Genomic DNA, 14247 nt, shown 5'->3' on the forward strand with positions numbered 1-14247 from the left:
CACCCAACATCCCATAATAATAATGAGCACAGTCACTGACATCCCACAATAAGCATAACTCCAAAAAGAGAGAGCAAGAGGAAAAAAAGCTGTCACATGGCAACACCATGCCACATGACTACAAGATTTCACCTCCAATTTACTGTACATGTATGCAGACATACAGCACCATGCATTTCAAAATGACATAGTCTTAACAACACATGACATATGCACACATAAATATAGACAATGTGCATGGGGTGGGGGAGGGGGGTATTCATGCACAACAAAAAAATGGTTAAAGAGGGGTCATTGTGGTATCAGTCATTCCCTCTGAATATTTGTCTAAGTCTAACAACATCAACATGAACTTAGAGGTGTAGGCTACATATCTTGAGGGACTTTGCTGGCACATAACAAATGTACAATTACAGTCCTCTGAAAAGTGTTAACCCAAACATGTGCCCAAAGGACACTTCTGATACCATGTGCATCCACCTGGTACATAACCACGGACATTGATATAGTGAGACATTGCACCTTACTGTGAAGGCACCTGTTTGGGAATATATGGGAACACATAGCACTCTTATCCCTGCCTAGTAGCCTGTAATGCTTAAATGGCATTCATTCTGCATCTCTTCACCAACCAGTATGTTTCTCTCCCTCTCACTGTCCACTTGGGCCTGTCCAAAGGTCAGACCCAGCAGTTTCACTATGAAGTTGGGATTCTCAATAGCAATGCCACAAGGAGTAGAGTAGCTGGATGGCCCATGTAATGGCACACATAAGACAAACTCCCTTAACATGACTGTGGTTACACAAAGACCAAGAGCACACAATGGCCAAGTGTATGCTGTATCAGATACATGTCATGTGGATAGACATGGATCAGGTCACATTGCAGCTGGCTGAGTCAGAATGCCTACAACCTGGTTGAGGAATAGATACAGTGGGATACTTCATTTAGAGACAGCTTGATGCAAAATGCATTTTTTACATTTTAAAAGACATGACAAGGAAGAAACATGTTAGCAGACTTTCAATGTCCTCTTCTTCTCCCTGTCTTCCGTTTCTAGACCTCTCTGTCTATTCATCAGCTAGTCCACCATTCTCTCTGACTCAGCAAGCTCTCATTTTGACACTACTTAGTTTGTCACTCTCAACGTCCTCCCCTTTGTCTCCACCCTCCCTCTGGTCCTGCCTTTGTCCATCACACACACACTCTTCCTGGGTTTCTGTCCATTTCATACACACACACACACACACACACACACACACACACACACACACACAGAGAGAGAGAAACAAACAAACACATGGTACAAAGAACAACAGATATATTACATAGGCTACTACACAAATACCCACACACATTTTTCAGACACGTTGTTCCACCACTACTCCCACACGGCATATCTCTCAATGTGTGTGTTTGTCTGTGTGTTCTGTGCGTGTAATATGTGTGTGTGGAGATGGGTGTGGGGGTGTGAGTAACATCCTTTACCCACCAATCAAAGGAATATGGGGGTGGTTTCCATGGATACCAAATCACACGCCCCCCCACCCCCCACCCCCGGCCAGGCCTCTGCAAACATCCCATAATACATTTTCAAAAGAAATGTACAGACCATAATATCCTTCCTGTGGTAGGTGTCGCTATGGAGATAAGCATAAGGGGCGGGTGTGTGGGGGTGGGGTGGAGGGGGTCAGATTACCATGCAAGCCAAAATGCAGACCATAATACTCCTTCCGCTGCACCCCCCCCCAACACACACACACATACATATCACACCCTTGCCATTCCTTAATGTTGAACGGTCTCCAAGCAAGACAAGCACATATGGCGTTGATCTTGCAAATTCCCTGATATATCGGCAGGAAGATAGCCAGACGGGGAAAGAGAGAGATGGGCAGACAGATAGAACGTCTGAGTGTTATGTATCTGGAATGGCAGAGATGTACAGAGCAGAGCAGAGCTGTATTATGAAGTCGTGTCAGACACCCAGATTAATTGAAATTAATTTGCTCAGACATACATGCCCCCTTTTGTCTGAAAAAGATTGGTGCGACAGACAACAGACAGACACACTATGAAAATTCAAACCGTTAAATTACTCACTTGCATGACGTTTATTATCTCTCCATGTGAAGAAAGACTACACATTCTGCCTCCTGTCTTAACTCTTGTACTCAAGTCAGAGAGCCTGGTCATTTTCAGGCCTTTGTTGGTACCCCCAACAACAGTCAGGCAGGGCATTGTAGTGTTCATTGTTCTGACACACATTTCTCACTCTCTGTAGGCCTGACTGTAACTCTGACTGTATTTTATATCAGCAATGCCCTACTGAAATTCCTGTTTTTGATTCTTGTCTTTGTTGTCTGGGTTCATGTTTCTTTTTCATTTTCTGTTGTACCTTAAGAGGAAGTGTGCAATACACTGGCACATTCTCACACTGTCGTTTCACATCAGCCTTGATGCTAATTCAGGGATCTGCGACACTGGAGACTTTTCTTGTAAGCAGACAAGCAATGGTGTAAAGGAAATGAAAAAAAAAGACACAGAAACAGGCCTAAGCCAGACCATAATACTCAACTTCACCCCTCCCCCCTCCCCCCACGCCTGGCTACCATGCCTCCACCCCTCCCCCCGCCTAACAACGTAGACATCCCATAATAAGCAGAGCAACTAGCACCCCCTCCCCCACTGCCAGTCCATAATAATCGGAGAGTGCTCCTGAGTGCTAATTCACACTACATGTTTGAACTGTACATTGCGCCATCTCAGACCTGCTGCTGTGGCCTCACAAAGCAAGACAGTTCATACCAGAGAGGGGTGATTGACTGCAAAAAGACCTCTTCCAGTTGATTTACCAAGGAGAGAGAACCCCCGTCAATGCTGCTCATCTGTTTGTCGACAATTATAGGATAAATCTGGTCAAATCCAAACAACACATTCAAAGTATAGCTCCACTGTGTTACAATGGTAAAAATATGAGACATTAGTGCAATATATTGACTTTTGTAGCGATGTGTAATCATGGACCTGAACATGAAATGCTTAAGGTGACTAAATTAGTAGAAAGCTCTGTGTCAAAAATGTCACTGTAGTGTATATGCACTATGCCAAAAAGAGAACAGGGAAGCTGTTTCCATCATTTCTCATGCATAGGCTACACATTTATTGGTGCCCCCCCCTTCCCATTCCATACAAGGACACGTTGTGACAAAACAAAGAACATCCCATAATATGCCTTGCCAGTGACGCATAGCAACCAGTCAAAGGTGTAGTGGAAGCATATGCATCTATAGTGCAGATACACTGATTCAGTATATCACTGTAGAGATGCCATGCTGACTTCTATTTTGGATTATTTGTAATGTCAGTGCTTTCAGCAGTTTATGTAGCTTTAAGGTATGTTTTGTAGCCTATGTGATGGACTATGTGATGTACAGCAGACAACACATATCACACATCATGTTAAAAAGTGAGGGGGGGGAAAAAACAAGGGAGAAAAAATGTGATTTTGGGTTGCTATCTACACCCTACACCCCCACCCCCACCCTGTTACCAATGGCAACCTACATATAATGAGGTCAGATGGCCATCCAATAATAATCAGTACACAGTGTGACTCAGGCATGTGTGGGCCACTAAGCCATGTCTACAACACCATCTCTGGCCACCCGCTTCTTATATTAATACCTCCGCTGAAGTTTGCAAGCTTGCAAAGCTCCAGCCAAGTTCTGGACAAACAGACAGGACAGGCTCTATTGAAAACCCAATTTAGTCTGGAACTGTTGTATTCCTTTTCCAAGAACATAGTGTTTGGTATGTACCACTTACATGAGTGTGGGTAACAGGGTGCAGGCAAGGGCACCAATGTAAAATGAATGACGTACAGATTATGCTTGATTTACAGACCATATCCTTTAGTATAGAGAAACACACATTATTTGAATACGTATATGTATCTGTTACATTTAGGAGGTATTCTGTACCTACAACAAAGTCAAGAGGTACAAAGATGAAGTTATATAGAATGTTGGGGTGAGGAACAGTGACAGTAACTGCTTTCCCCCCCTTTTTAGTTCATATTCAGTTCAGTAGCAAATTTTCAGCTCTAAAAGCATTTCATAATAAACCAGAACTCTCTCTTTCTGGCCCATAACTACAATATATTTTCTAAAACTCTTGTCAGGTCTCTTTTGCCATCTTAGTCTTTCTGTAATACTTATTTATTTACTACAGCACCCCCAATACTCAAGACCTCCTGAGAATTGAAGAGCAAAAGCAAAAAGGAAAAACTCATAACACATTTGTTTAAGCAAACCCATTACACAGATATTACAATCCAACTGAAGCATAACTATAAACCTTAATGTCCATCAAACGTCATTGACGAGTATTGATGATATTGGGAGTAATGGTAGATAATTACATATGCCTGTTATAAAATGGATCCATGTCCACATAAAAACAATATTTATAAGCATTCTGGTTCTGAAATAAATGAGTGGCATTTTCTGTCAAATGCACCAATACATTTTTTTTATCTGAGGACACAAGAATCAACCTGTGCAAATAATGAAAACAATCTCTTTCCTTTGTCCTTTTCATTATGAACCCAGCAACAATAACAATCCGCAATGCAGTGTTATCACATTCTATTAAGAACAATAATTTAAAGGCAGCATGATTTTTTCAGAAACAAAAAAAAAAAAAATCCCTCTGCACTGCAGTTAAGCAAGCAACCATTTAACATGAATATAGGTCAATGGATTATGGACTGTCTGAAACCCAATAAAAGAGCCCCCTCTGCTGGTGAAATCGTGGAATGGCAGTGAGAAGGAACAAGCTGATAACCCTGGCAGCAGCTGAGCATACTCAATATGGACGCAAGTGCAAGTCCGATCACACCCGTTTTCCAGATGAGCTGCCCATCTGACCTGATTGAGCTCTCGACAGAGCAGCGGGTAGCATCGCTACAGCACAGTAGCAGGGTGGCAGGGTCAAACCTTATTCATGGTTAAGAGGCCCTGGAGAACTAAGATTCATTTGATTGCCCCTTACATAAGCTATAATCAAGTTGGGTCAAGTTACAATGGCCAGTGATTAAAATAAGCCTTTTTGTATTGACATAAAATCATACAAAAATAATTTCATAATCTAAGCTTTGCAGGAATTATAACTTAAATTTGCAGTTTTATTCATTATTTAATTTATTACTTTTACTTTGGTTCTGCCATTTTAAGGATGAAGTCAACTTCAGGCAGCCACTTAACATGCTGATATTTTGCAGGGATGTTCCAAAAACTGAGAAACTGTACAGTATGGCAGTGTATTTACTGTAATTCAAAATAATTTGGAAGAAGACTTTTCATGGAGAATGGTTCAGTTAACAGTCTTTTATTATACATTCCACCATTTCAAACACCTCCTGAAAGATTCATCATTGTCACATGGAGTCATTATTGCATTCTCATTAATCATAACAACAAAAACCTATTAGATGACTGGAGTAGAACAGTTTGTTATGAAAAAAAAAAAAAAAAAAAAAAAACTCAGCAATGGAGTGGCACCCAAAATGTTGGCACAATATGAAGCAATTCAGTAATATTAAAAATAACAATAAAAAAAACTCAGGTTTGAAAATAAAATTGCAAAAAACATCCCCGCTGTTTAAAAACAATACTCAAGTTATTATTAATACACGATAATTCTCCACAGCGATCGTAAGAATGTAGAGGTTCAGTTCATTCTCTCGCCTGCAGGAGGCAGAGGAGGTAAGAAGCACTTTTGAGTTCCAGTTTTTGTTGCAGCTGACACACAAGTGAAAAAATGGCCACTTTATTGATCATCTTTTCATTTTGTTTCTTTTTGCTTGTTTCTCTTCGTTCACCATGCCAGTTAGGCCTAGTTAAGGGATGCTGGTGTGTGTGTGTGTGTGTGTGTGTGAGTGTGTGTGTGTGTGTGTGTGTGTGTGTGTGTGTGTATGTGTGTGCGCTCATGATGTGCATTTGAACGGCTGACTGTATCCTGATTAAGTTAGTAATAGCAAAAAACGACAAAGAAGCGACGCATCCATGCCTAGTGCTTTTATGCCCTTTTGTGGAGAAGCTTCCATCTCTGATGCAGTATATTTAAGGCTATCTCTGAAAAAACGACTAGGCAGTTAGTGACAAAGAGAGTAAACCAGGTAGCTGGCACACACCCCACTCTCTTAGTTCGGTTACTGAAGGCACTGGATGGAAAAAAAGAGTGTCTCATTCCCTCCCTCTTATGTTACCCTCCTCTTTTCTACATGGTCTACCTGTTCCAATGGTCCACATTCTTGTCCCTGTTTTGTATTTTTTGTCTCTCTCCCTCTCCCTGGCTCTGTCTACAACAGTGAGCAGCGCTTCTTGGGCTTGGTTTCTGGGGGCTCCAGTGCAGCCAGGATGGCCTCATCAAACACATTCTTCAGACCTCTCTGAAAAGGGGGGAAAAAAGATAATAGGAAATATGAGAATAAGAGAATAAAAGACAAAAAAAACAAAAAAAAAGACAAAAAAAACAAAACAAGAAATAAGAAAAACTCGTAACAGGAGGGAAACAAAGGGAATTTACAGCTGTTATCTACACACATCTACACTATGCAAAAGTTATTAAGAACTTTTCTGGCATGAAGTATGACCTTCTATAATCATGACCCGTGAATGTTCTTTCATTGTACTGCTGCACTATAGATGTCTGCTAACAAGACATTTTTTTTCAAGGTAGGAATGAGGGTTTTATATAAAGTTTTTTCCTGCATGGCTGAGAACAAAGTCTCAGACGGACACAGCCAGTGAGTGGTACGCAAAGACTCTTCTCACTGATTGGTGGTTACCTGGGTGAGGGCAGAGCACTCCACGTATTTGACTGCCCGCAGGTCTCGCGCCAGCTTGTCTCCGCTCTCGGGTGATATGGGCCGCTGCTTGTTCTTAGCCAGTTTCTCCACCGTGTTGCTGTCGTCTCTCAAGTCCACCTGGGTACCGACCAGCAGGAACGGAGTCCGGGGACAGTGGTGCGAGATTTCTGGTACCCACTGCAGAACAGAAGAGGACAAACAAGTGCACTGGGGTGAGACGAGAGAGCGACAAAGAATCGTGATGACTGCATGCAAAATACCGCGCCTTTTAGTTTTTAAGCCCCCAACATCATATTCGAGGCAGCGTTGCATTGAAGGCACTAGGGTTAGGTAAGGGTTAGGGTTAGGTGCCTTGAAGCCGACGATCGCAGCGCTGCCTTGAAGTCAACAGTGGGGGCTTAAAACACCATCGAGCAAATACTGCAGACAGTGCATATGTGAGAAAATAAACCGTCTCTGAGAAATGTCAAAAGGTGGGAGAATTTACCCTTCCCCATATTCTTCCTTTAGCATCATATGACTTAACTTTAGACACACACACACACAGTTCTGTGTTTACACAGAAACACAGAGGCATGAAAAGACAGTTATGTGTATTCATAGCTGTCTGGATGTGCGGTCCAGACTGCCAACCAATTAGAACAAAAAATGTGACCTTCAGGCCTGGGCTACTCCAGGTCCACAAGTGAAGCGCTTCGTTTGCAGAGCGTAAAAATAGTTTTAGAAGACTGGTCTAATGTTTTTGAACGTACGCACCGCTATCACGTCTAGTGTAACCAGTTTCATTGACTACAGAGCTAATTGTTGCAGCAGACGCTCCGTGAACGGAATACTTCAGTGACGTGCTTGGGTGTAACCTCCCTGTCAGACTTCTTCACCATAGTGTGATCAAACTCATCTCAAGCCAACCATCTGTACACTACACACATGCACACAGCCTTATTGGGGGACCAACCTTCTCCCGGACGTTTTCGAAGGACGAGGGTGACACACTGGAGAAGCAGACGAGGAAGACGTCGGTCTGGGGGTAGCTGAGGGGTCGCAGCCTGTCGTAGTCCTCTTGACCTAAGGGGTGGTGAGATGGTAGACACTAATGACACACAACTCACCCAAAGGGTCAAAACCTCACAGGAAAAGAACATTGTCAACCTCTGTTTCTGACACGTCAAACATCCCATCTACTGGCCCCAGTTACAGTAAATGATAAGATATAGTTATTCAGAGAGCATGACAAACATGACTGCGTATCTAAAATGAAAATGCTGGCGAATGGTAAGTGACAGCTGACATTTAATATGTGAAGCCAAAGGCTCCATTTTCTCCTGTCAGGCAGTGGATAAGGGAGATGGGAGTGCCAGTTTAAGGGTTCACGTAGTAACCAGTAAACAGACCTCAGCTCAAGGAAGTTGGACTTAGACCAGTAAAGTGGTTGAGGACTCTATATATATATATATATATATATATATATATATATATATATATATATATATATATATATATATATATATATATATATATATATATATACATATATATATATAATATATCTTAGGAAAACAGTACTTAGTATTCAGCATACTTAAAACCACCATGTCAAACACGTTTAACAAGTTGTAGATTTGAACTTGTTAACCCTGAAACAACTGAGCACTTAACAGAAAGCATTAAACACAGATTCTGTACTGACAGTGACATGTCCAATATTTCTGTATTATAATAACAAGAGGCCACTAGGTAGAAGGGGTTGAAATGGGTTGGCTTTACCTGCAGTATCAAACAGACCCAGAGTGTACGGCTCCCCACCAATCATTACAGTCACTGCATAGTTATCGAATACCTACAGAGAGAAAGGAGGAGAAAGACATGTTATTCTATACGTTATTCAATATGTTATTCAATATGGAAAGTTCCTCCTGCCCACAATAGAGCAGACAAAAATAAAAGATGCACAACAGGTCTGTCAGACCGGCCAGGGTGTAACGTGACACTCCTGGCCTCGGGAGTCCTCACTTTCACCCCACCCACCCACCCCACCCACCCCACCTCTTCCTCCACTACTGCCTTTGCTCTTTTCCTCCCTTCCTCTGTAAGTCACTCTTCCTCTCCCCATAGAGCTTTTGGGACCACTCATCCCCACTTATTTCTCCTCCCTTTAGTCTCTTGATGCAAGTGTGAAGAGACGACTCCTCTGGCTTTTTCAGAGAACCACCCAGTTTCTCAGTGTTCACATGTGAACAGCTGCCTGTGAAAAAGACCCTGAGGTGTTCGATGTGTCATGTTTTTTTTTTTTCTCTTCTTTCTTTTCTTCTTTCTAAAGAAACCTAACAGGGCTGAAATGTTTTACAGTGTCATGGTGGCTCATAGGATGTAACAGGGTGGCGGAATGCTGAAATTGCTGGAATGGTTTGATTTTTAACCTCCTCCAAGATGGCCACTTGTGGCATGGGCCCTGTGTGGTGCTTAATTCATCGAAAGCGTGAGGGACAGAGAGAATCCCTGAATCAGCCGGTTCACCGCCCAGCATCGGTTTGTGATGATGCAGGCCAACTTGTCCTCTCAAGTCACACACTTTAATTTACCTTTCCAACGCAACTGCACCCAACGGCACACAGGGGATCCATCTCCCCCGACTGGACACAGGCCAGCTCTGCTCTCAACATTATTGGGGGGAGCAAACCTTTAGTGCACACCACAGCTATTTGGTGGGGGGCTGCAAAAAAAGGTGGCAAAAAGGAAAATTTACTCCGTCTCAGCCATCATAGGAAGCAAGCAGATATGGAAACGGAGATTTTTTTTTTTATCCTTAAGCGTTGACTGTTATAAATGGAAGGACTTCAATTGTAAATCTATGTGAGCCATGTAGGCCTGTCACCTTCGTCTGTCACCAATGACTCTCCCTAAAGTATTTGGATCTTGTTTTCCTTGCTTGCCTTTCAGATCCAAATAAAAGCATTTAAATGTGCATGCATACCGTGTTTAATAGAAAACAATCTGCGAGTAGTCAGCCTATGTGTCAGAAAAAGACTACTATACAGTGAAGTAAGAGCAGGCAGCGCAGCGGAAATATCAACACACCACCTCCATGACTCTACCTTGTCCTCACGTTTAACATAGCCTACACTCAGTAAATAAACAACAGCAGTCAGCAGATTCCACAACATTATTCAGTGTGTCTTTGCTGTGCTGTGCACATCCTCGCTCACATTAAAAGTTAAAGTTAAGTTGGGACTCTGACGGTCAACTCGAGTATCCAATAGGAGTTCTGTCAAAGCCTGACCAGCCTCTCCCAGGATCAGTCTGCTTGGCTGAATCCTGACGTAAAGAAGGCTGTAACATGTCAAGACATGGAGGAAGGCAGAGACCTACCTCCACCTGTGCCTCAGTACACGTGGGAACACATATCTGTCCTCCCCATACTAAACCACAACACAGAAAGCCAGAAAGCCTAAGGATATCTCCTTAGCTATGAAATTGGCATAAGATTCTTACATGACTAGCTATCAACTAAAACAACAGAGTGGAGAATCAAGCTAATTAATATTTTTTCTCTCGTCAAATCCAATTGGTCCAGTTGCATCTTGCCTTTTGCGTCAGTTAGCATTGACAAACACCTAGACAAAACACGGCAAAAATACTGTAGGTAAGAGTGCCTTCAGGGTAGCTTTACATTTTTTGTAGTTCTGCCTTCATACACATTGTCCCTCACAAAACCACAAACTGTGCCCTCCCTCTCCATCCTGTTCTCCTTGCCCTGTCCACCCTGTTCCCTTTCTTTCAAAGCCATGGCTCTCCTCTAACCTTTCCTCCTTCCTTCCTCCTTAACCCCAGCCCTGCCTGAACATGTTCGGCCTTTGGCTTACCGTGGGCACATATTCTGAGGGGAACTTGTTGGTTGTGTAGGAGATCAGCAGACATGTCTTTCCCACAGCACCATCGCCCACCACCACGCACTTTATGGTCTGCATCTGGATCACAGAGAGGGACAGAGAGAGAGAGAGAGAGAGAGAGAGAGAGAGATAGGGACCAGGGAGAGACAGGGAGTGAGATGCAAGGCCTTAAGTGCAATGTTAATACAACACAAACAGATTGTTGGCGCATAACACGCAGGAAGAATGCCATGCATCTTGATATGTGAATGATGGCAGTGTAGACAATGAGCCGTCAGACAGCCTAAACAGGGAGGCAGTGTGAGGTGGTGTTTACTCCACAACACTCACGATTGGCCGTGTGACCAGCTAGTTGCTCTGCTAAACAAAATACCTGTTCACAGATTAGGGGGTGGGGTTGGGGTTCACATGACTAATCCAAGGGTTTTTCCGAGTTATGGTATTCAGGAGACGAGATATCCACTTCCACTGAAACCACAGTCGTTGTATAGAGCAATACTGTAGAGAATTACATAACCTATACCTGAGTCACCTCAATGACACCAACCCTACTTAAATATATGCATGTATAACATGTTGCAAATACAAGACATCATATACGTGTACTGTAAACAGCTCTCTAGTTAGCTGACGTTAATCTACCACAACACAACTTTCCAAGAGAAACGTTAGCTAATGTTAATTGTTAGCTTGTGTTAGCTAGCGAGCTATCCCTAGTTTTGATGTTTCAAAACAAAAGATCAGTCTCACTGCGATACCTCAATCAACACCACAGCGGTCCTTATACCGCTGCCACAAATTGCACGGTTTTACTATCAAAGGTGTTTAAATATGAATGAAAGTTATTATGTTGCTCACCAGCTAATGTTGACGTTACATTCCCTCTAAAATAACGTTAACGTTAATTTCAATCTTAACGTTAGCTAACACTGAGTAAACGGAAACGTAAACTAAGTTAGCACTTATGTTAGCCTTTGTTGTAATCTATGTTACACAGCGCAGCCGCTTCTTTTCCTCGATTCCTGTATATGACATTATCCAGAAGAATATGAAAATATGGGATGACAACAAAGTGAATTTAACTGAGATTCGTAAAATGCACTACTCTCACCGGGCGGCTTTGCTAACATTCCGTCACTTAGCCTCTAGCGTTAGCGTTACCTGCTAGCAAGCAACGGTTAGCATTATTTAAGACAATACCACCTAGAAACAAAAGTAGAATATATTCAGAAGAATCCCTGTTGTAGACCGGATAATACTGTAAATGTCATTCATATTTATAAAATCATACAAACACTACCGTTTCGGCCTTTACAATTAGTAAAAAACAGCACCATAAAAATCACAACCACTCACCGTTTCTGTCAAAAGAGAGGCGTTGTTACATCCGGGAGTTGTGTCGGTAAGAGCTCATTACGGAGTAGGCGTGTCTTATTGTCATCTTAGGAAATCTTAGGAATTTTACCAGCCTGTTATCTGACAGCATAAAATGAGACTTCATGTGTCTAAATCACTGCCCACGCGTCGTCTGCTTACTTAATACAAACATGTGAACTGAATTTCACCACGACATGAAGCTGTCAAAATGAAAATTCTGAACTGTTTACCATTCTGTATGTTAAACCTGCAGGCCTTTAAAACAAAGTTTCAATTAGGCCTACTTGGCCATTGCTTGTATTTCATATTCCCTGAAAGTATGAACTTGGGGAAATTAGGCCTCAGGGCAAGCACAACTTTGTAGTCTATGCCATTTAAATTCTATATATATATATATATATATATATATATATATAAAAAGCGGCTGGGCTATGACAGTTTAACTGAGGGTTTACCTATGTGTTAAGGGCTTTCCCCGAAAACACTGCCCACTCGACACTCAGCCAACACAAGCTACTGTGTGTGGGCCACAGCTGGGCCAAGAGAAACAATAAGAGTCATTTTACTGTGTGTGTGCCACACCTGAGCCAGAGCAAATTCTTTGTGTCAGTTATCAGTGACTGGGCCATTTTTGGGCCGGGGATCAAGCCAAGAAGTGGGCCAACACTGAGGCAACCCTGTGGCAAGGTAGTGGTCCAGAGGCGGGCCAGACAAATTTTGCTATGTGGGTCTGAATGGTGCTGTTGTAGACCTATGCTTAGAGCAACATCTAAACCATACATCCTCAAGATGCCAGAGGTGTTAGTACATGTTAAAAAAAAAAAACATGTTCATTGACGTTCTGGGCATGTCAAGACAAGGTGGATCAACGGAAAGTCAGAAGCTGCAAGAGAATGTGTGTGTGTGTGTGTGTGTACAACGGAAAGTCAGAAGCTGCAAGAGAATTTGTGTGTGTGTGTGTGTACAACGGAAGGTCAGAAGCTGCAAGAGAATGTGTGTGTGTGTGTGTACATCTTTCTATCAGTGTGTGTGTGTGTGTGTGTGTGTGTGTGTGTGTGTGTGTGTGTTCATGTGTCCTTGCCCTGCCCTCTGGGCCTTGGAACTACAGAACTCTTTGGACTAGATCTCCACTCAAGAGAACTGTCAGATGTGATATGCCATCACGGCAGGAGCTCTCTAGGAATGTACACATCGTGACACATCCAAAGCCAGTATCACTCAGTGCCCTGGAATTCCAGAAACAACAAATTTGTAACGCCTCCAATTACCACAACTTTCGTTCGAAAATTCTAAAACAATTATGTTTTTTAATACTTAAAAATAACATTTGATAAATTAACCTTACATTTTTCACTAGCCATAGGTGTGTATTTGAACCAAATCTGGTTTGGTTCTTACCGGGGCTTTTACTGCCTAAAATATCCGATTTTGTTTGCCACGCTCTGAGGTTAGTGCTGGCCTGGTGGGTTGCCTATTTACGCCATTTCAATGGCACATGAATAGTTAGACCCAGAATTCTCGTCATGAAATAAAAATTCCACTGGAGCTCCAAGCGGATTTGTACACGCAGCCTTATAACACTGTTTACAGCTCTTTGAGTCATGGTAAAATTTAATTTTTGGTACATAGCTAATTTAGATACACCTATTGCGTTTTTTTAGGAATCCACCGTCTTGGTTTGTATAGAAATGGATATTTAGTAACACATACACGCAAGACGGCGGAAATACGGGACCGGCGGTAATGGTGGGAGTTCCGATATTGTGCTAAAATTGTTGTTTGTTTGTTTAATGTTTTTCAAATTCACAATATTCTTTTTTTAAACACTGAAATTCAATTAGAGACAATATTTGCTATTGATGGGTGAAATTGTTTGCACAGTTCCTTAAAGACAATGTGAAAGATTAACCTTATTTCCATCACCTATGAGAATATAATTATGCAAATGTAGAATTATTGAATTGTTAGATATTATAAAATATGTTTGGATTTCCCTTGCACACCCACTTCACATAAAACTGAAGGGCTGATTTACAACCCTTCTCCCTTTCTTCCCCCTCCAACTGCCCTATCATTTCTCATGTGTGTTTTCATCATCTCACACTGTC

The 14247-nt window shown here is 42.1% G+C and overlaps 1 protein-coding gene across 2 annotated transcripts; it reads right to left on the reverse strand.

The window, feature by feature from the left end:
- Positions 1–5376: 5376 nt before the first annotated feature.
- On the reverse strand, positions 5377–12205 carry LOC125285243 (cell division control protein 42 homolog). 2 transcript variants are annotated; one of them, XM_048229588.1, is made up of 6 exons: positions 12119–12205; positions 10736–10840; positions 8640–8712; positions 7831–7940; positions 6855–7052; positions 5377–6455 (listed from the first exon to the last, which is right to left on the reverse strand). In XM_048229588.1, exons 2-6 carry the CDS (start codon positions 10838–10840, stop codon positions 6366–6368), a joined length of 576 nt encoding a protein of 191 aa, XP_048085545.1. In that variant the 5' UTR covers positions 12119–12205; the 3' UTR covers positions 5377–6365. The 2 variants fall into 2 exon arrangements, with proteins under 2 accessions (XP_048085545.1, XP_048085546.1); XM_048229589.1 differs by lacking the exon at positions 12119–12205 and adding an exon at positions 11136–11569.
- Positions 12206–14247: the final 2042 nt, after the last annotated feature.

The sequence above is a fragment of the Alosa alosa genome, chromosome 20, assembly GCF_017589495.1.
Source record: "Alosa alosa isolate M-15738 ecotype Scorff River chromosome 20, AALO_Geno_1.1, whole genome shotgun sequence".
Lineage (NCBI taxonomy): Eukaryota > Metazoa > Chordata > Actinopteri > Clupeiformes > Clupeidae > Alosa > Alosa alosa.